General features: G+C 44.3%; 1 protein-coding gene across 6 annotated transcripts in view; it reads left to right on the forward strand.

Moving 5' to 3' along the window:
* The window catches only part of ZCCHC8 (zinc finger CCHC-type containing 8), an 83,850-nt gene that overhangs the window by 38,557 nt on the left and 23,861 nt on the right, over positions 1-21,432 (forward strand). For all 6 annotated transcript variants that reach the window (XM_033954236.1, XM_033954238.1, XM_033954237.1 and 3 more), the window contains 3 exons: positions 3,925-4,028; positions 4,833-4,901; positions 4,988-5,048. In XM_033954236.1, coding sequence (XP_033810127.1) covers positions 3,925-4,028; positions 4,833-4,901; positions 4,988-5,048 — 234 coding nt within the window. The remainder of the gene's footprint in view (positions 1-3,924; positions 4,029-4,832; positions 4,902-4,987; positions 5,049-21,432) is intronic.

Consider the following 21,432-nt stretch of genomic DNA (forward strand, 5'->3'; position numbering starts at 1 on the left):
GGGGAGAGATGGCAGTGAGAATTACTACACAATTTCTGATGGAATTACCTGAATTAGTGATTCAAAATATTTATTATTGAACCAAAAGTAATTTTTATCAACAGACTCGTGGGGGTCACGATGGGAGTTACCTTAGCTCCCTCTGTGTCTTCCTTATATGTGGCGTGTTTTGATTCAGTTGTGGTTTATACCTTCTCTCTTATTCAAATGTGGAAATGCTTCCTTGAATTATATATTTTGTCTATGGACTGGATCATTTGAAGAATTTTTTGAATTTAATATCTGGCTTAACTCCCAGGACCCAAATTTGAAAACTCCCAACTCTCAGCCTACCTGGAAAGATTCTCTGTCCTCCTACCCTATCAATACGGCTTCAGACCCAACTTCAGTACCGAAACCCTCCTGGCCTCCCTAATCTCGAAGATCCAACTATTTCACTCTCACAAAAAATTTGCCGTTCTCCTTCAATTCGACCTCTCTGCTGCCTTTGACGTTGTCCACCATGACATTCTAATCTTCCTACTCTCCGAGATAGGCATTAGTTCTACAGTCCTTGACTGGTTCTCGAACTTCTTACGTTCTCGCTCTTACACCGTCACCAAACATGGTTCCTCTTCCTCCCCATGGAAACCGACTTGTAGAGTCCCACAAGGCTCCCCCCTTTCTCCCATCCTCTTCAACATTTATATGTCCTCCCTGAATCTTCTCCACCTATCCCCCCTAGAAACACTCTACACTTACGCCGACGATATCCTGGTCCTCATCGAGATCGACGCGAACCTCACCAATCTCGCAGCTAACATTTCTTCTTGCATAACCAAACTTCAATCCTGGGCTCACACTGTACAAATGAAATTGAACGAGTCCAAAACTAAACTACTTTGGCTCGGCCCTAAACTTGATCAATTACCCACTTCCATCCCACTGCCCACAGGCTCCTCTCTACAGCTGGAATTCTCTAGCAAAGTTCTGGGCATCACCATAGATTCATCATTATCCTTCAACGACCACCTCAACTCCCTGATAAAAAAATGCTTTTGCAGCCTTCACATGCTGAGGAAAGTGAGATCTTGCTTCCACCAAAAACACTTTGCCGTCCTCGTACAATCCATTATCCTCTCCAGATTGGATTATTGCAATTCCATTTACCTAAGCTTAACAAAGAAAAGCCTCCACAGACTCCAACTAATCCAGAACACCGCGGCCAAACTTATCTTCTCAAAAAGTAAATTTGACCATGTCACACCGCTCCTATCCAAACTCCACTGGCTTCCCGTTATTTCCAGGGTCTACTTTAAATGTGCCTGCCTAACCTTCAAGATCCTCCACGGTATCCTTCCTCCTTTTATCCCTCTATCCTGGAATTCCTCAAATCCAACCTCCACTAGATCCACTCAAAAATTAAAACTATCCTACCCCTCCTTAAAAGGCATCTCCCTTGTTGGTAAACTTGGCTCTTCCCTCCCTTTCAGAATCACTCAGCTCTGGAACAGTCTCCCTTCCCCTCTCCGCAATTTGAGCCCCCTTCTACCATTCCGTAAGCATCTGAAGACCTGGCTCTTCTCCAGAACGTAACCCCGTCCCGCTCCTGGCACTCTCACACCAACCTCTCTTCTCTCATACTTATATAATTCCACTGGAGTTCCGTTCCTTCCCTAACCATGTAAACCGTGTCGAGCTCCATCTGCGGAGATGATGCGGTATATAAACCCAAGATTTAGATTAGATTAGATTAGATTATGTATTATCATCCACAGTGTATAAAATTTTTCAATTTAAAAATCTTCAAGAAAGGATCTTCTTTGTTCACAATTATTTATAGGAAATCGGTGGATAGAAGTAATTTTTAAGATTTCATAGTTTTCATCCCTACCAGTTATTTAATCTATTGGTTTAGTCAATCTTTATATTTGAGAAGAATCTATATCACATTACAGGACTTTTAAGAATCAGTCACGGCTTTTGAAAAAACAATTTTTGTCAAGGGGCTATCCTAAAATGCAATTAGGAGGACCTATGAGGGCTTAGGTTGCTCAAAGACACCTTTTATTGAAATATCAGGATAGGGAAGGGCAGGATAATGTTATCTGTGTTACCTTATTCTTTACTTTGTCAAATCATTTTGCTGCCATTGTCGGAAAACATCATAAGGTTCAACTACATTCATTGTCCCATGACCCCCCCCCCCCCCCCGATAATGACATATCAAAGAGCTAAAAATCTTGGTGAATATTTCAGATGAGTGAACTTGAAAAGGGACGTAGAGCCTATGGAGGTGGGTCATGAGTTGTGGGCATTGTTAATGGTACGGTTATGTACGCCTGGAAAAAAGTGGTGTGATCTACAGACTGGATGAAAGATTATGGCTTTTTGCCATACTATCTGTACTTAGTCAAAAATCACTGTAGGGGTAATAGGCTCAACTAATTAACTGTTGAGTGACTAAGATACAACTGCAAATCTTGAAAAAAGTTTCAAGTTTATTTATTATTTGATTAATCGCTTATTCAAATTCTAAGCGATGTACAAATTGGTAAAATAAATTGTCTAAAATATACATAAAATAGACCATATAATTAACAAGGGGATAAGTCGTAAAACAAACTAATTAAGACAAGAATACAATAGGACAGGTGGGATAGAAATACAATCTCACTCCATTAAGGTTAAAACTGAATTCAACCCGTAATTTACTTTGTTTGCATATCTAGTAGAACTCTGCTCAGAGACATGAAGGCTGAAAAACTCCGCCTCACCACCCAATCATCGCAGTGTTCAATGCAATTTCAAACCGGTGCTCTTAGTAAGAAGAAGTACAAAGTGGTTGGCGAATTTGTAATCGTGTTTAAGTTAGTGAGACTTCACCTCCAGTTTAATTTGCATTTAAACTTAATGTCGGTTCCCTGAAGCAGTATTGAAACGTGGCACGTTGGAACCAGTAAAAAGTCTAATCTAAGTTTCAGAATTTTCAATACACTTTCAAGTTATTTAAAAAGAGATTTTTTTTTTTTTTTTTTTAATAGCTCGTGTAGCTAGTGACAGTATAATGAACTACTAAGAGCACCGGTTTGAAATTGCATTGAACACTGCGATGATTGGATGGTGAGGCGGAGTTTTTCAGCCTTCATGTCTCTGAGCAGAGTTCTAGATATGCAAACAAAGTAAATTACGGGTTGAATTCAGTTTTAATCTTAATGGAGTGACTTTTTTCAAGATTTACACTATCTGTACTAGCTCACGAGTGATATGCACGTGATATACATTATTGTGTGTCACTGTGATCTTGTATATGTAGGTAGGAGTAGTAGACTCATTGAACACAAGTCCCACGTTACAGCAAATACTTTGCAAGCTGCTTTGGTCCAACATTTGTTGAATATGAAACATTCAGTTGAGGATCTTAGCTGGCAGGTGATTGATCAGATTCATGAAGGGTGGGAGGGTGGTCAGTATGAAAGATATTTAAATTATAGAGAGCAGAGGTGGCTTTATAAACTGAATTCTGTGATGCCATACGGATTTGGTGCCAAGCTGGAATGAATGGCACTTGTTTGAATGAACAGGTGTGATTGTTTGTGATCTTTGATTGATTTCAATAATCACATGACTGAATAGGATATAGAGGATTGATTGAGACGCTCCTGTCATCTTGAGGAGATGTTTGAAAGGTGACAGAGGTATTCTGAAAGCTTGGTCACATTTAATTATTGGTTTTTGACTTTTAGAAGCTTGGTATCTGTGTATTGAAGGGCAGAATTAGATGAAAAGCTTTTACTTAGGTTTGAATAAACTCAATATGCCGTAGTTTGCTTGCCCCATTTCAAAAAGGTGGTGTAACTGAACCCTTTTGATTTTGTAAATTGACTTCCAAATGATCAAGCCAGTTCATTCTCATCATTAATCCTATGGTTTGTTTCCATGCAGGTTGTAGGAAGTGTTCTGTATTTTACCAATTTCTGCCTTGATAAGCTTGGGCAGCCTTTACTAAATGAAAACCCTAATCTGACAGATGGATGGGAGATACCTAAGTATCCTATTGGAAAATCAGGTTCTTTTTACTAATATTTGATATAATTAAGCAAATAAACTAAAGGAACTGTGGGTAATGAAGCAATCAAGGCACAGAGTTACCAGGATTTCATTTGGTACAAATAGTTTTATTAGCAAATTCTCTCTATTCCTGTATTGTTACAATCAAAAAAAGGTCATGTGGGGTGGGGAGGAAGGGTGAATAAATGCTTTTCATCAATGCTGGGATTGGGGAATAAATAAATGAGTTGTAATTTAATATCAGCCATTTAAAGAGACCAAAAAATATTGATAAATTTGATAAAAACACTTGCATGTTAAATCTTTTTGCACCCAGCAGTTTCTTTATGCTTCCATCTCATTCTAAAACATCATGAACCTTCATTAACTATTAACTGGAGATTTTCCTCTACATTTGCATTGTCCTCGCATCTGAATTCAGCTCTTGTAGTGAGGGTCCTATAAGCCCTCTCTCTCCAGAATCTAGCTAACACTAGTCATGTCTCAAAAGTGACATAGTGGAAACATTCAGGATCAGATCCTGTTTCCATAATAACTCCAGCCAGAGGCACAGAAGCTAGGTTTAGAAATCAAACCAGGTTATCTGCATGACAATGCGACCATTTTTTTGAATATTTATCAAAAGGAAATAGTTTCTTGTAAAGTAAACAAAATTTAAGAAGCTGTAAAATTTGATAATATATAATTTCTTGCTTGTGTAAAAAATGTAATGAATATCCACATTTGCTAAAATGTTTATAAAGATTTTTTTCCTGAAAATTCCTTAATGGCTTCTTACAAAGATATCAACAAGTTTTTACGCAGATTCTGGCTCTAGAGGGTCAAGATATACTTCAAGTAAAGTCCAAAAGGTTTGTAACTATTTATTTCCTGCATTGAAAAAAAATCAGCTGATTATAAATAATTAAAATGAAAATGTTTGCTTTGTCTTGAATAGGCCGAAAGCTAACTGCTTCAATTGTGGCTCTGAAGAGCATCAGTTAAGAGACTGTCCACAGGTAATGTTTTCTGTGTTTCTCTGTCTTACTGCAAAAGGCATTTGATTCTTGAACCAGTGGGTTATTCACCTCTAATTGTGATTTGTGTAGAAGACATACTTTGTCTCTGAGCTCCTCAGCTCCTCAATTTTACCTTCTACACACGAGTTGAAGGTGTCTGTCTTATCTGCTCTGATTTCAGTTTTGTTATTTTGGGTTTTTTTATCTTGAATTTGAGGCTTCTCAGGCTTCAGAGTTTCCCAGTTTTACTGGGGCAGCTAGAGACTTCCTGTCAGAGGTCTGTAGCTGGGAGGGCACTCTTTTTTACAAGGCACCTATCTAGCTAGCCTGCACTATCACTTTTGGAAGGCTCGAGGACCATTCCCCTAGTAGCATGGCTCACTCCCAGAGCTTAAGCACTGGCTGTGTGACTCCATGTCTGTCCTGAGTTCTCGGGTGTCAGCTGCATTCCCCCTACCCCCCATGACAACATATGAGGAGTTGTGGGAGGTCTGGAAACTCAAGCTATACCTTAGTCTGACTGGCAGCCCCGACGCCCGACGAAGCATGCATTTTGAATCATTTTACATGCTAGTCTGCTGCTGTTTTAGCTGAAGCAGGCACAGCACCACCATAACTGTGAGTACAGACCATTGGGATACTTTGTGGGGGAGTCTTCAACGAAAATATCACTACCATAAGGAGCTCATTCCCTCCAGCAGTCTCTTACAATTCTCTGGCCCCCAACGACTCTAACCCTATTCCAGCAGACAGATCCTGGACTACTTTTGAACTTGTATCCGAACCCTAGATCTCCAAACTCTTGTCTCGAACTGAAATCATGCAAATGTGCCCTGGATCCATTCCCTTCCTACCTGTACAAGAATATTCCCACGCAGGCCATCTCATCCCTCACCAGACTTATAAACTCTGCTTTACTATCGGGCCTATTCTCTGCAGAAATGGGACATATTGCCATTACTGAAAAAAGCTGATCTTGACCCTTCCTCACCTTCTAACTACCGTCCCATAGCAAATATCCCTCTCCTGACTAAAATGCTAGAGGCCATCATCTTCACCCAGTTCTCTTCTTACCTAGAGAGATTCTCCATTCTATTACCTTACCAATATGGTTTCAGACCCAACTTCAGCACTGAATCCCTACTGGTCTCACTAATTTCAAAGGTGCAACAATTACACTCTCGTAATAAGTTTGCTGTCCTATTACAATTCGATCTCTCTGCAGTTTTTGATGTCGTCCATCACAATATTCTTTTTTTTTTTTTATATATATAATTTTTATTTTCAAATTTTACATAAAGTGTACAAAATATTAAAATACAATTGATGAATACACAATATCACTTTTATATCTAATACATCATATTCTAAATATATTTTTATCCCCTCTCCCTCCCCCCACCCTTCTATTACTTTTCATTCATACATTACATATTGTATAACATATTATAGCTTATTATGTAAAAATTATTTTCATTATCCCCCCTCCATGTGTGTTATAAAAAAGATATTGAAAAGAAGAAGAAAAATCCTATTATTTATTCATTGCAATATTTTGTCAATGGCCCCCATATTTTTATAAATTTAGTATATGTCCCTCTTTGTATTGCTATTTCTCTTTCCATTTTGAATATATGACATATTGTATTCCACCAAAATGTATAATTTAAGTTATTATAATTCTTCCAATTGTTGGTTATATGCTGAATGGCAACCCCTGTCATGATTAATAAAAGCTTGTTATTTTCTGGTGAAATTTGACTTTTTTTTCTCATCATCATTCCAAATAACACTGTATCATATGATATTGCTATATGATTTTCCATCAATTTATTAATTTGTGGCCAAATTGCATTCCAAAAACTTTTAATGTAGGGACAATGATACAGTAAGTGATCTAACGTCCCTGGTTCCAGATTACAGTGCCAGCATTTATTGGACTTAGAACTATCTAATTTTTGCAAACGTGTAGGGGTCCAAAAAGCTCTATGTAATAAAAAGAACCAAGTTTGTCTCATAGATGCTGACACTGTACATCTCATTCTCCAAGACCAAATTAGTGGCCATTGAGATGCATTAATTTGATGCTTAATCTCAATGCTCCAAATATCTCTTAGACCATTTTTTGGTTTTTTATTCAAATATCCAGATATTAATTTATACCACAATGCGGCTTGATGTCCTAGGAAGTCTGCTTGAAAACATAAGAACTTTAAACTATATTGATTATTCAATGTTTTCCATTCAGGGAACCCAACCTGAATGGCCTGCTTCAATTGCAACCATTTAAAACTTTGTGTTTTACTAAGACCAAATCTATGTTGCATCTGTGAAAACTCCATCACAATATTCTAACTTATCAACTTTCCGAGACAGGCATCGACTCCACAGTCTTAGAATGATTCTTGAACTTCTTACGTTCCCGCTCCTACACTGTCAACACAAATGGCACCACGTCCGTTCTTTGGAAACTGACTTGGGGAGTCCCGCAGGGATCACCCCTATCCCCTATTCTCTTCAACATCTGCATGTCTTCCTGAAACTCTTCCATCTATCTTCCCTTGAAACAATCTATACATATGCTGATGACATCCTTGTCCTTCTCAAGACAGACTCGAACCGTACCAACCTCTCTGAGAATAAAACGGCTTGCATAATGAAACTCCAATCCTGGTCCCTCTCAGTTCAAATGAAACTGAACGAGTCCAAAACAAAACTACTCTGGCTTGGCCCAAAATTAGAACAGCTGCCTACCCTCTTCGCACTGCCCTCTGGCGCCACACTGCAGCTTGAGTTCTCAAGCAAAGTTCTAGGCATCATTATTGACTCTTCTCTTTCCTTCAACAACCACCTCAACTCCTTGGTAAAATCATGCTTTTTTAGCCTCCAAATGCTGTGGAAAGTGAGATCCTGCTTCCGCCAACATTTTGCCATCCTTGTTCAATCCATCATCCTCTCCAGACTAGACTATTGTAATTCCATCTATCTAAGTCTAACTAAAAAAAGTCTTCAAAGACTTCAACTAATTCAGAACTCTGTGGCCAATTTGATCTTCGCAAAACGCAAATTTGATCATGTTTCTCCACTTCTATCCAAACTCCACTGGCTCCCAGTAATTTCCAGGGTTCATTTTAAATGCGCCTGCCTAGCTTTTAAGATCCTACACAGCATCCTCCCTCCCCTAATCCCACTATCTTGGAACTCCTTGAGACCTGACACCACCAGGCCCACCCAAAAACTTAAACTATCCTCTTCTTCAGAATCACAGGGCTTTGGAATAATCTTACTGCCCCACTACGGAATCAGGGCTCCTTCCAACTATTCCGTAAGCACCTGAAAACTAGGCTTTTAACAAAAATGTAATGCTCTCCTCCCCCCTGTACTCAACTTCCAAACCCATTATGTTATTCCTTCCTATATTAAGCTTTTGTAAACCATGCCAAGCTCTATAATTATGGAGAGGATGCAGTATATAAACTTAAAGTTTAGTTTAGTCTTCTAATTGTCTTTTTGGAGGTTTCTGGGGCTGGGATTTGGGTCCCCTACCTCCAAAAAAAACCTTTCCTGAATTTTTGTGCTTTTATTTAGTTCATCCTGTGGTCACTCAAAGCCACTGATTACATAAAACTCCGTTTTTCTTAAAACTTGCTATTATTTTTGCTTAATGGAGCAAATTTCTCAGTATTATAGCTATAACTTTTTAATGTTTTTGCACTGTAAAAAATCTAGCAGTATTTTACTAAATGAATTTTCAATATCTACACTTTATTGTGGAAAATAACAGAATTTAAAATAGTTAACTAATAGTTAAACACTTAGGGCCTGTTTTACAAAGCCGCGCTAGCAGCTGCAGCGCAGTAACAACCCCGAAGCCCATAGAGATTTAAAGGGCTTCGGGGCTGTTGCTGTGCGGCTTTGTAAAACAGGCCTTTGGGCCTTAAGTCGCTAGTCCCCCAAAGTCGGCAATGTCTAAAGTCCATTCCCAAAAATCTTTGAAAATCGTCTTAAGTATACGTCCAGTCGTTTGGTCGGCCAGACTACTAAGTTGTTTTATCTTTATACCCCATTCTCGTCCAAAAATTCGTCCAAGTCAAAAACGCCTAGAACAAGACCTTTTGGACGTTGGAGGGGCCAGCAAAGTGATGGACTGGACACCCAGACATGGCAACACAGTAGTGGGGGCACCTTATAGGGCACTTCTGTGAACTTTACCAAAAGGGTGCCATATACATATCTCACCACAACTCCCTTAAAGGTCATGGTGAGCCTCTCAAAACCTACTAGACCCACCTGTCTACAACCCCAATAGCCTCAGACTACTTAAGCCACCTCTGTGCAGCTCTACTAGGCTTTCCTGTGCCAGGTGCTGATGTTCTGGAGGCAGATATGTAAAGTTTTTATTATGATTTTTATTTTTTTTTTTTAATCAATAAATGTTTATTGAAAAGTTTTGAAAATATACAAACCATACCATGAATATCATAGACAACAGAACATACAGCCATCAATCAGAGAGCACTGCAATCAATGTACAAATCACAGAAGTACCCCCACCAATACAGTTAAGCCCCTGATACCCAGCAACAACCAGAACTCCACAATTCCCTCCCCTCCACCCCCAAACTTTACCACCAGCAAAGAGGGCCCCCAGTTGGTTCTTCAGGAGAGCCCCCTCAGTCCTCAACCCCCCCCCCCACACAGAAATAAGCTCAAGACAAAGATGTAATTTTATCAAGGATTCGTGTCCAAGACCGGGTATAAGTATAATAATAACCATGACGCTTTGCTATAGACAGTTCCATATTACAAATAAACTGAAGTTTAACAGTCCATTCCAATTGGGTGGGCGCTTGCCCCTGTTTCCAACGAGCAGCTATCAAGCATTTAGCCGCTGCCAGGCCCCAACGTCTGATCTTAGTTTGCCATGAATATAAACATACATTGTAAAGGCCTAGCAAGCACCCCTGCGGAGAAAAAGGTAACAATATTTGTAACAATTGTGATAAACACCCCACCACCTGCCTCCAGAAAGGCTGTAGGATGGGACAGGCCCACCAGATATGCAAAAAGGTCCCCAAGGCCAACCCACATCTCCAACACAAAGCTGAAACCCCGGGATACATACGGTGAAGACGTTCCGGCGTATAGTACCACCTCATAACCACTTTGTAAGCATTTTCCTTAATGAGAGCACACGAGGTGGCCTTGCCTACCTCAGTGGTGATCAGGGCCCACTCCTGAACAGAAAATGTACAATTGAAATCCAACTCCCAAGCTCGCTGATAAAGAGACGGAAAGGAATAGGAGCCTCGAATATATTGGTAAAGAACAGAAATAGGCTTAGGAAGGCTCTTAAGAGTGAACCACATGTGAGCAAAGGGATCAGTAGACTGAAAGGATCCCCGATCCCACTCCCGAGAATGAAGAAAATGACGTATTTGAGAATAGGCTAGAAAGTCTCCTCTGGGCAAGGCAGCACTAAGCCGGAAGGCCTCAAAAGACATCAGGACCCCTTTTTGAAGCACATCCCGAAAAGTATGCATCCCTAAATGTGCCCACCTCACAAATGCAGAACTCTCCCTTCCAACAGGGAACAGGGGCTCCTCCCGCACCGCCCCCAACATCGACGGAACCACCCCCCCCCCCCCAACGGCGACGGGTATCACACCACACTTTCAAAAGGTGTTCCAGAAATGGGTTTCCCGGAACCTCGAACCTCCTAGTACCAATGGAAGATGACCAAAGTAAATGTTTCAAACAGGGGCGCCCCACAAAGTGTTGTTCCAGACGGACCGCCAATTTATAATCTGCAATCTCCCAATCCAATAAAAGTCGCAATTGAGCTGCTCGAAAATACCAAAATAAATTCGGTACCGCCCGCCCCCCACTAGTCCTGGCCGCCCACAGCGCTGCCCTAGAGATACGAGAAGGCCTCCCCTGCCAAATAAAGCGAAAAAACAGAGTATGCAACTGTTTCAAAACTAGAGTAGGGACCGAAATCGGCAATGTTTGGAAAAGAAAAAGCAAGCGGGGCAAAACATTCATTTTAAGAACTGCTATACGACCCCACCATGACAACCAAAACCCATTCCAGCGTTTAATATCGGTCCTAATCTGTTGTATAAGCCGCGCATAATTAACAGTAAACAATTGGGATAAGTCCGCAGGTAACCGAATCCCCAAATAACGAATAACCCCGGGCGCCCAGCGGAAAGGAAACCGAGCAGCCAAACGACGTTGGTCTTCTTCACCCAAGGTAACACTCAACAGTTCAGATTTATCCATATTCACCGTAAATCCCGAAACCCTCCCATACTCCAAGAAAAGGGCAACAAGAATCGGCAATGAAACCTCCGGGTCCCGAACATACAACAACACATCGTCGGCAAACAGTGCTAAACGATGTTCAAGATCTCCCACCTTCACCCCCAATAAATCCCCATGTTCCCGTATGCGAATGGCTAAGGGTTCCATAGAGAGAGCAAACAACAAGGGAGATAAAGGACAGCCCTGTCGAGTGCCTCTCCCTATGGAAAAGAAATCACTATAAATCCCATTAATACGCACAGTAGCCTTAGGAGCCCTATAAAAGGCTTGCACCCAAGCCAAAAAGAAAGAGCCCAGCCCCATCCGATGCATCACCTGCCATAAAAATTCCCACGCCACTTGATCGAAAGCCTTTTCCGCATCAATCGCCAAAAAGACAACTTTTGCCGAAGTCCGTTGTGCCGCCCACAAAAGATGCAACGTTCGTCTAATATTATCACAAACCTGTCTCTTTTGAACAAAACCAGATTGATCCAAATGTACCAGAGAGGGTAGAACCTTTCCCAGACGAAGAGCCAAAACTGTCGCTAAAATTTTTGCATCAGTATTTAATAACGAAATCGGTCTATACGACCCGCACCCAATAGGATCTCTGCCCGGCTTGAGCAAGACCGAAATCCCTGCCTCCCCCATTGAATTGGGCAACGGGGAACCTCCCCGTACTCCATTCGCTACGCGGACCAATAATGGAGCCAAAATCTCCCGAAAAAGTTTATAAAATTGATTAGTATACCCATCTAGCCCAGGCGATTTACCCAACTTCAAATTAGCTATGACTCCCAGAATTTCCCCTAATCCAATAGGCTCATTAAGCAAATCTCTATCAGCGTCCGAAAGCTGCAGCAGCCGCAACTCAGAAAGGTACCCCTCAATGGCAGTGGAATCGTGCCCTCCCGATGGCCGATACAAGTCTGAATAAAAATCGAGGAACACAGCACTAATAGCCGAATCGGTACGATGCTCAGTGCTCGCGGTATCCCTAATCTTTGTAATATTCGCTCTCGCCTGCTTCAGCTTAATAAGTCGAGCTAAGCGAGATCCAGGTGTGTTATTATACTCATAAACAGTGTGGCGTAGGCGCAACCTCAAGAACTCGTACTCCTCCATCTGTAGTAAGGAGAGTTCCGCACGAACCTTAACAAGATGGTCATATACTAAGGGGTCCTGATGTCTCTGATGCAACTTCGTCAATCGCTCCAGCTGTTCATGAAGCGCTAAAGAACGCTGCGCCCGCAAACGCTTTCGGCGAGCACCCCATTTAATAAAAACGCCCCGCACCACCACCTTCAGTGCATCCCACAGAGTCGCATCAGTGACCGTATTGTTATCATTATGTTGAAGGTACTGAGCCACGGTCGCACCCACCTCTCGAATTACAGCTGGATCTTTCAATAAAGACTCATTAAGTTGCCAAAAACGACGTCCCACCCCCTCCCAATAACCCGCGCAGGCTACCCACACTGGCGCGTGATCAGAAATTTGGATAGCTCCAATGTCAGCCTGTCGAATCCCACCCCAGGAATTACGATGAACCCAAACCCCATCAATACGTGCATACGATCTATGCGCATGAGAGTAGTGAGTGTAAGAGCGCTGCGCAGGATGAGACAACCTCCAACTGTCTACCAAGCCCAGAGAAGAAAACAAAGATAGAAGAGCCTTTCTAGCGGTCCTAGTCGGAGAACGAGTCCCTCCCACAGAGTGATCCAGATGAACATCCGGGGTAACATTAAAATCTCCACCCAGATAAACAGAGCCTTTCACAAAACCCACCAATTCAGTTCTAAGGGACCCAAAATATGCTGCTTGACCAGTGTTGGGACCATACAGATTTATAATAGTGATGGAACGGCCCTGTAAGGTAGCCACTAGAGCCAAACATCTCCCTGCCCCATCCCGAAAGACTTGTTGAACCTCTAGACCCAGTCCCTTTCGAACCAAAATGGCCACCCCTCCCACCCTCTTCCCCGGCACCGACCCCTGGTGGGTCCAGATTTGATCAAAATATGGAGATTGTAGGACTGCTACATCTCGAGGCCTTAAATGTGTTTCTTGGAGTAAACAAACATCCCATTGCAAGCGTGTCAACTCTTTAAATACAATACTGCGCTTACCCGGACTATTAAGTCCATTAACATTCCACGAACCTATAATGAAAAGCTTATCGCCCTCCTTCCCTGCCCTTCTTCCCCCCCTAACCCCCCCAGAGCCCTCCCCCCTCCCCCCACCCCTTTGCTGATTCGAATCCCGAGCCTCAGGATTCGCCAGCGTGTAGAAAGTGCAATCCTCCCCCAAAGGCAATCATCACTCATCCATAAAGTCAATGAAACTTCCAGCAAATGAATACCCCCACTGTCACTATATGCCACTCCACCCCTCTCCATCCTGCACTCATCTACCAAGCTCTCCCCCAACCTCACACACCCCATCCATGCAAACACTGAACCCCCCGGATCCCAGACCCCACCAACCAGAGAACCATCCAACTTCAAACTTACACTATGAGAACAGTACATAATAATGAACCACCAAGCCCCATTCAAAGGGAGCAGTGTCAAACCAATGTCTCCAAGTCTCCCCCCCAGTTCCAAGGGCCTGAGCTCAACAGGTCCAGGCAAAGCCTTGCAACGAGGCAGATCAAAATGGTTTTACCAGTGTCCAAACATGTTCAGGTCTGGGATTTCGCAGATTTCTTGCCAGAACGCAACGCTGTTCTCCAAGGCTCACTTTGCGCAGAAGTGGATGCTATGGCCGGAGGTCCGTCCCCTTCCATCGGAATCCCGCAGCCCAGAGCTCTCATCTCCGCCCAAGCTTCTGACACTGTAGTAACTCGACGAAATGTGCCGTTAATGGTCATCCATATGCCAAAGGGGAAGAGCCATCGATATTTATGGCCCCCAGAGCGCAGCGCTTGTGTGACATCTTTAAACGCTCTGCGCTTCTGCAAAGTAGACCACGCCAAATCTTGGAAAACCCCCACTGCCAGATCTTTCCATCGGAGAGCTGCTTGTCTGCGGCCAGCCAATAAAATACGTTCCTTCAATGTAAACTCTCCAAAGCAGGCTATTATATCTCGTGTGCCCTGGGCCCTGGGAGCTCCCAGACTGCGGTGGGCCCGTACCAAAACGATAGACTCAGGAACTTCAGCTCCATCAGCCCTCAATAGATGTGCACAAAAGGCTCTCACCACCTCTTTACTGTCCCGAAATGCTTCCATTTCCGGAATACCTTTGAACCGCAGGTTGCATCTCCGAGAGCGGTTCTCCAAGTCTTCAACTTGTGCCTATAATTCCCGGAGTTCAGATGATAGGCGACCTGTAACATCAGAGGTAGTGGAGACAGTGGTAGTTAGAGCCGCCACGTTGTCTTCGGAAGCCGAAACCCGAGCTCCCAGCTCACTGACCTCCGTACAGAGCTCTGCAATCGCCGCCCGCACATCTCCCCTCACTCCAATTATTTCAGCCTTCAGCTCTGTAAACCAGGCAGCCATGGATTTTTTCGGTGCCTCTCCAGCCTCCCCCCGCTGGTCAAAGATGCCTTCATCCTCCGACTCAGACTGAGTCGCCGGCCCGGCCGCCATCTTTTTTTTCTCTCCCATGCCACTCACCACCTCCGGGCCCGATTTTTCCGGCGGATCGCCGAAAAATTTAAACTTGTCCAGGCGTTTTCGAGTCGCCATCAGCAGGGGAACCCCGGCAGCCAAAAATAGTGGCTAAGAAACAACGCTGTGGAAGCGCCACTCGCAAATTTTCACAAAAGCCCGACGGAGCTTCTGCTTCACGCTGCCATTCAGCGAGGTGACGTCACTCTCTCCTTATGATTTTTATAGTGGTGGGGGGGGGGGGGGTAGTGATCACTGGGGGAGTGTGTGAGGTATTGTACTTTATCTGGTCTCTTTGGATACCTTCTGGGCACTTAGACCTGGTTTTCAATTGCCTAAGTTGCTACGTATAAGTTCAGTCTGGGCAGTCTCATTAAACTTTCGATTATACTTGCAGTACAACTAAGTCTAAGTCAGCCCACGTCCTGCCCAAATCCCGTCCTCACCACTCCTCCTAAAACGCCCCTTTTAGCTCTGGGCATACAGCAGCACTGAAAAAGCCTAAGTCGTTTTAAGATACATCTAAAACCCAGTTTGATTATTAGGACTTAGATGACTTGTCTTACTGATCGTCTAAGTGCCGATTTAGGCAGGTTTTAGACGTATTTCTATTTCGATTATGAGCCCCATACAGTTTGGTGTAGTCATCTACCAATGGTATTCCAAACACTCAAGCATTCAATGTCTTCTTGAGATAAGATAAATCCTGTAATGCTATTCAACTCCTTGCTGCAAGGCGTCACGCAAAGTATATTAAATTTCTGTTGTTTTCCACAATAAAGTCCAGATATTGAAGGTTCATTTAATAAAATACTCATAGATTTTTTGCATAAAATGTTTTTTCTTTAGTAACTCTCCAGACCGGCATACGTTATGTTACAAGTGGGTTATATTTCATCATGACCAACAAGTGGAGACTGAAACAAAACTCTGGAATAGTACATAATAGGTGTCTCTCCCTATTCCTATCAGTCTTCTTTTAGTCTCTAGCAGGCATGGTAGCTTGGTAGGGCTGTTGGAATTTGTTTAAGAACATAAGAATTGCCGCTGCTTGTGGGGAAATACAGGAGTCTCTCTGAAGGAACCACAAAGGGACTTCCATATGGAGTTCATTATGTTTTTTTTTTTTTTTATTTTTGTTGTTCATGTTTTCCTTTATACTACATGATATGATGGGGTGGAGCTGGGATCTGACGGTGAAGTGGCTGCTATGTTATACATATTGTGTTATGTTGTGATTTTCTGCTGTGATGTATCCCAGTGATGTGAGATTGTACCTTTATAAAATTACTAGTCTTATAGCCTGTTACATTAACGGGTGCTAGAATATGTATGTGTGTGTGTGTGTGTCTGTCTTTATTTCTTTTTCTCTCTCCTTAGCCGCTTTCTGTGGTTTTTTTTTGTTTTTTTTTCCTTGGCTGTCCGCAATCACCCCTTGCCTGCTCCCCGTCCATTCTCCCTTCCTTTTACCTCCCCTGTGTCCTCCACCACCCCATCACTGCTCACCTTATCCAGCAGCAACCCTCCTCCCTTTGTTTTACCTCCCCCCATCCATCATCACCTCCTTCCTGCTCCCCCTGTCCAACAGTAGGCCTCCCTTCATTTTTCTGCCCCCCCCTGTCCATTACATGGGCTCAGTTCCATAGAGAGCAATGGAGAAACCATAGCATTCAAAAGCTTCTCCTAACAGGCTGGAACACAATCCCACTACTTTTCAGACTCTGGAGTAGCAGGGGGGTCATCTGCTCCTGCCCCTCCCTTCCAGACAGGAAAAGGGGCAGGAAGGCTATTAATTGGAACAAAAAAGAAAACAGTTTCTAATCCAGCCACTCTTCTTCTGCTGCTTCTGTCCCCTGGCCAAATGGCTGGCTGGCTGGCCTACCCGCCTGGATCGGCATTCTGTGCAGGAGTTGCGGCCATTTTGAAGATCGGTCTGCCCTGCTCCTTGCCGTAGTATATTTTTAAGTTGAAAGACGCACTGGCGACGGCTCCTCTCAAGATCCCCGACTGCATTGGACTTCCGACGCAGGTGGGGATCCTGAGAGGAGCCGCTGCCTCGTCTTTCAGCTTAAAAATATACTAAGGCAAGGAGCAGGGCAGACCGATCTTCAAAATGCCCAACTCCTGCACAGAATGCCGATCCAGGCGAGTAGGCCAGCCAGCCAGCCATTTGGCCAGGGGACAGCCGCTGCGTCCGACATCTGCCTCGGGGGAGGAGATAGAGTGTTTTGCGCGCATGTGCTGCGCACTCCTATCTGCGGTGCCCTACAGCCCACGGAAAATGGAACACACGATGGGAGTGCGCATGCGCGGCTTAGGCTTTTATTATATTAGATAAAATTCCAATAAAAATTTATAAAAAAAAAAAAAGAATTGCCGCTGCTGGGTCAGACCAGTAGTCCATCGTACCCAGCAGTCCGCTCAAAGACCAGCGCCCTAACTGAGACTAGCCCTACCTGAGTACGTTCTGGTTCAGCAGGAACTTGTCTAACTTTGTGTTGAATCCCTGGAGGGTGTTTTCCCCTATGACACACTCCAGAAGAGTGTTCCAGTTTTCTACCACTCTCTGGGTGAAGAAGAACTTCCTTATGTTTGTACGGAATCTATCCCCTTTCAATTTTAGAGAGTGCCCTCTCGTTCTCCCTACCTTGGAGAGGGTGAACGACCTGTCCTTATCTACTAAGTCTATTTAGAGAATGACATGGGGAAAAAATCTGTCCCCATCACTGCACCATCCCTGGCCCACCGTCCCATTCACCGCCCCGTCACCGTCCCCGCAGCATCCTTACAAGCCTCAGTACTGCAATATTTAGCTTATTCCTTCCTTATAAATCAAAGTTTTGGCTGGTGAACTGGAGAAAAATGTTCAGCTGGCAGGGCTTTATTTATAAATTTTTATCAACACAACTAATATACTACTTTATCCTGAAGCAAAAAAAGAAAAAGAAATAGAATTTTTTTTCTACCTTTGTTGTCTGGTTTCTGCTTTCCTCATCTTCTCATTCAATTCCTTCCATCCACTGTCTCTCTTCTCTCTGCGTCTTCCATTTGTTCTGGTACTGTGCCTCTCTCTTTCTACCCCCTTCCAAATTGGTCTGGCACCCTTCTTCCCTCCACTCCTTCCATAGTCTGGCATCTCTGTCTTCTTCCCTGCCTGCTTCTTCTCCCCACTCTCTCTTCCCCATTTTCCTTCAGCGTCTTCTCCCACTCTGTCTTCTCCATGTCCTTTCAGCGTCCTTCTCCCCACTCTCTCTTCCCCATTTCCCTGCAGCGTCCTTCTCCCCACTCTCTCTTCCCCATTTCCCTGCAGCGTCTTCTCCCCACTCTCTTTCCTATTTCCATGCAGCGTCTTCTCCCCACTTTCTTTCCCATTTTCATGAAGCGTCTTCTCCCCACTCTCTCTTCCCCATTTCCCTGCAGCGTCTTCTCTCCACTCTCTCTTCCCCATTTCCCTGCAGCGTCTCTCCCCACTCTCTCTTCCCCATTTCCCTGCAGCGTCTCTCCCCACTCTCTCTTCCCCATTTCCCTGCAGCGTCTTCTCCCCACTCTCTCTTCCCCATTTCCATGCAGCGTCTTCTCCCCACTCTCTCTTCCCCATTTCCCTGCAGCGTCTTCTCCCCACTCTCTCTTCCCCATTTCCATGCAGCGTCTTCCCCCCACTCTCTCTTCCCCATTTCCATGCAGCGTCTTCTCCCCACTCTCTCTTCCCCATTTCCATGCAGCGTCTTCTCCCCACTCTCTCTTCCCCATTTCCATGCAGCGTCTTCTCCCCACTCTCTCTTCCCCATTTCCCTGCAGCGTCTTCTCTCCACTCTCTCTTCCCCATTTCCCTGCAGCGTCTTCTCTCCACTCTCTGTCTTCCCCATTTCCCTGCAGCGTCTTCTCTCCACTCTCTCTTCCCCATTTCCCTGCAGCGTCTTCTCCCCACTCTCTGTCTTCCCCATTTCCCTGCAGCGTCTTCTCCCCCCCTCTGTCTTCCCCATGTGCTTTCAGCGTCCTTCTCCCCACTCTGTTTTACCTATTTCCCTTAAGTGTCTTTTCCTCTCCACCCCACATTTCCTCCTCCCTGCCCCTTACCTTCGTGGCGCTTTCACCCCAGACAACAGGCCCGGTCCGACAAACCTCCCTGTCCTTTACCTGTGGCCGCGATGTCTAAACTGCCTTCTTACAGCAGCTGGAGCGTTGTAGTTGCATATGGCTGCCGTAAAGGTTGTCTCTGATGCAACTTCCGGTTGACCTTTACAGAAGCCACACGCAGCTTAAACGCTCCGACTGCTGTAAGAAGGCAATTTAGACTCACAGCCACGAAGGTAAGGGACAGGGAGGGAAAAAGGGAGCTGTTTCAACTCGGCAGTGGCAGTAAGGAAGGAGGGAGTGCGATAGGTGACTGCGTGCGTTCCCTCCCTTAACTGCAGTGACAAGGCCATTCACCGCTCCACAGGGTGGTGAATGGCCTTGTCCCTGTAGCAACGATGGACACAGGTTTTTCCTCACTGTGTTGGCAGGTTACCCGCGGCTAGCCGCGGGTAACAGCCACCATGTTATTCTCTTAGTCTATTCCCTTCAATACCTTAAATGTTTTGATCATGTCCCCTCTCAATCTCCTCTGTTCGAGGGAGAAAAGGCCCAGTTTATCTAATCTTTCACTGTACGTCAACTCCTCCAGTCCCTTAACCATCTTAGTCAATGTTTTCTGGACCCTTTCGAGTAGTACTGTATCCTTCTTCATGTACGGCGACCAGTGCAGGACGCACTACTCCAGGTGAGGGCGTACCATGGCCTGGTACAGCGGTATGATAACCTTCTCTGTTCGTGATCCCCTTCTTTATCATTTCTAGCATTCTGTTCGCCCTTTTCGCTGCCGCCGCACATTGCGTGGATGGCTTCATCTACTTGTCGATCATAACTCCCATGTCTCTTTCCTGGTAGGTCTCTCCAAGTACTGCCCTGGACATCCTGTATTCGTCCATGAGATTTTTGTTACCTATATGCATCACTTTACACTTATCCACGTTGAATCTCATCTGCCATGTTGATGCCCATTCCTTGAGCCTGATTATGTCACGTTGCAGATCTTCGCAATCCCCCTGTGTCTTCACTACTCTGAATAACTTCGTATTGTCCGCAAATTTAATCACCTCACTCGTCGTACCAATGTCCAGGTCGTTTATAAAGATGTTGAAGAGCACAGGTTCAAGCACCGAGCCCTGCGGCACCCCACTGGTGATGATCTTCCAGTCCGAGTATTGTCCATTTACCCCCACTGTCAGTTTTTAATCCACATATTTCACCCTCGATTCCATGGCTCGCAATTTTCAGAAGTAGTTGTTCATGTGGAACCTTCTGAAAATCCAGATATACAGTGTCGACCGGGTTACCCTTGTCTATCTGTCTGTTTACTCCCTCAAAAAAGTACAGCAAGTTCGTCAAACACGATCTGCCTTTGCTAAAACCATGCTGACTGGTCCTCATCAGCCCATGTCCGTCAACGTGATCAATGATGCGATCCTTTATCAGCGACTCTACCATCCTTCCCGGTACCGAGGTCCCGGTCCCCAACCGGTCTATAGTTTCCCGGATCTCCCCTCAAATCTTTTTTGAAGATCGGTGTAACATTCGCCACCTTCCAGTCTTCCGGAATCTATCCTGATTTGATCGACAGATAGGCTATTAGTTGAAGCAGTTTAGCTATGGTCCCTTTCAGTTGCTTGATGACTCTCGGATGGATGCCATCCGGTCCTGGGGATTTATCGCTCTTAAGCCTATTGATCTGCCTACATACATCCTCTAGACTGACTGTCAATCCTGTCAGCTTTCTGTCTTTGTTTCCAGCATATAGCCTGATGGGTTCCGGTATGCTGTGTAAATCTTCTTCGGTAAATACAGACGCAAAAAAATGTGTTCAGTTTGTCAGCGATTGCTTTGTCCTCCTTTAGCGCTCCCTTTATTCCATGGTCATCCAATGGTCCCACCGCTTCCTTCGGGGATCGTTTCCCTTAAATATATCGAAAGAACGGCTTGAAGTTCTTCGCCTCCTTGGCTATTTTTTTCCTCGTAGTCTCTTTTGGCCCCTTTTACCACCTTATGGCACCTGTGTTGATGTTTGTGCTTGTTCCAGTTTTCGTCCGTTTTTGACCTTTTCCATTCCTTAAACAAAGTTTTCTTGTCTCTGATCGCTTCCTTCACCTCTACAGTGAGCCATGCCGGTTCTTTGTTCTTTTTCCTCTTTGATCCCTTGTTGATATTCGGTGTATATATAGATTTTGCGCCTCGGTGACTGTGTCCTTAAAAAGGGACCAAGCTTGTTCTAGCGTTTTTACAGTGGTTATCCTCTTCTTAATCTCCTAGTCACCGTTTTTGTGCTGGATTGAGCTTGAGTGGGCCCTGTTTTGAGGTCCATCCGACCTTGGGGGTATCGCACTCGGCGGGTCTAATGCTGAGTCCCTCCCCCCTTTT

The sequence above is a fragment of the Geotrypetes seraphini genome, chromosome 8 (genome assembly GCF_902459505.1).
Source record: "Geotrypetes seraphini chromosome 8, aGeoSer1.1, whole genome shotgun sequence".
Taxonomy (NCBI): domain Eukaryota; kingdom Metazoa; phylum Chordata; class Amphibia; order Gymnophiona; family Dermophiidae; genus Geotrypetes; species Geotrypetes seraphini.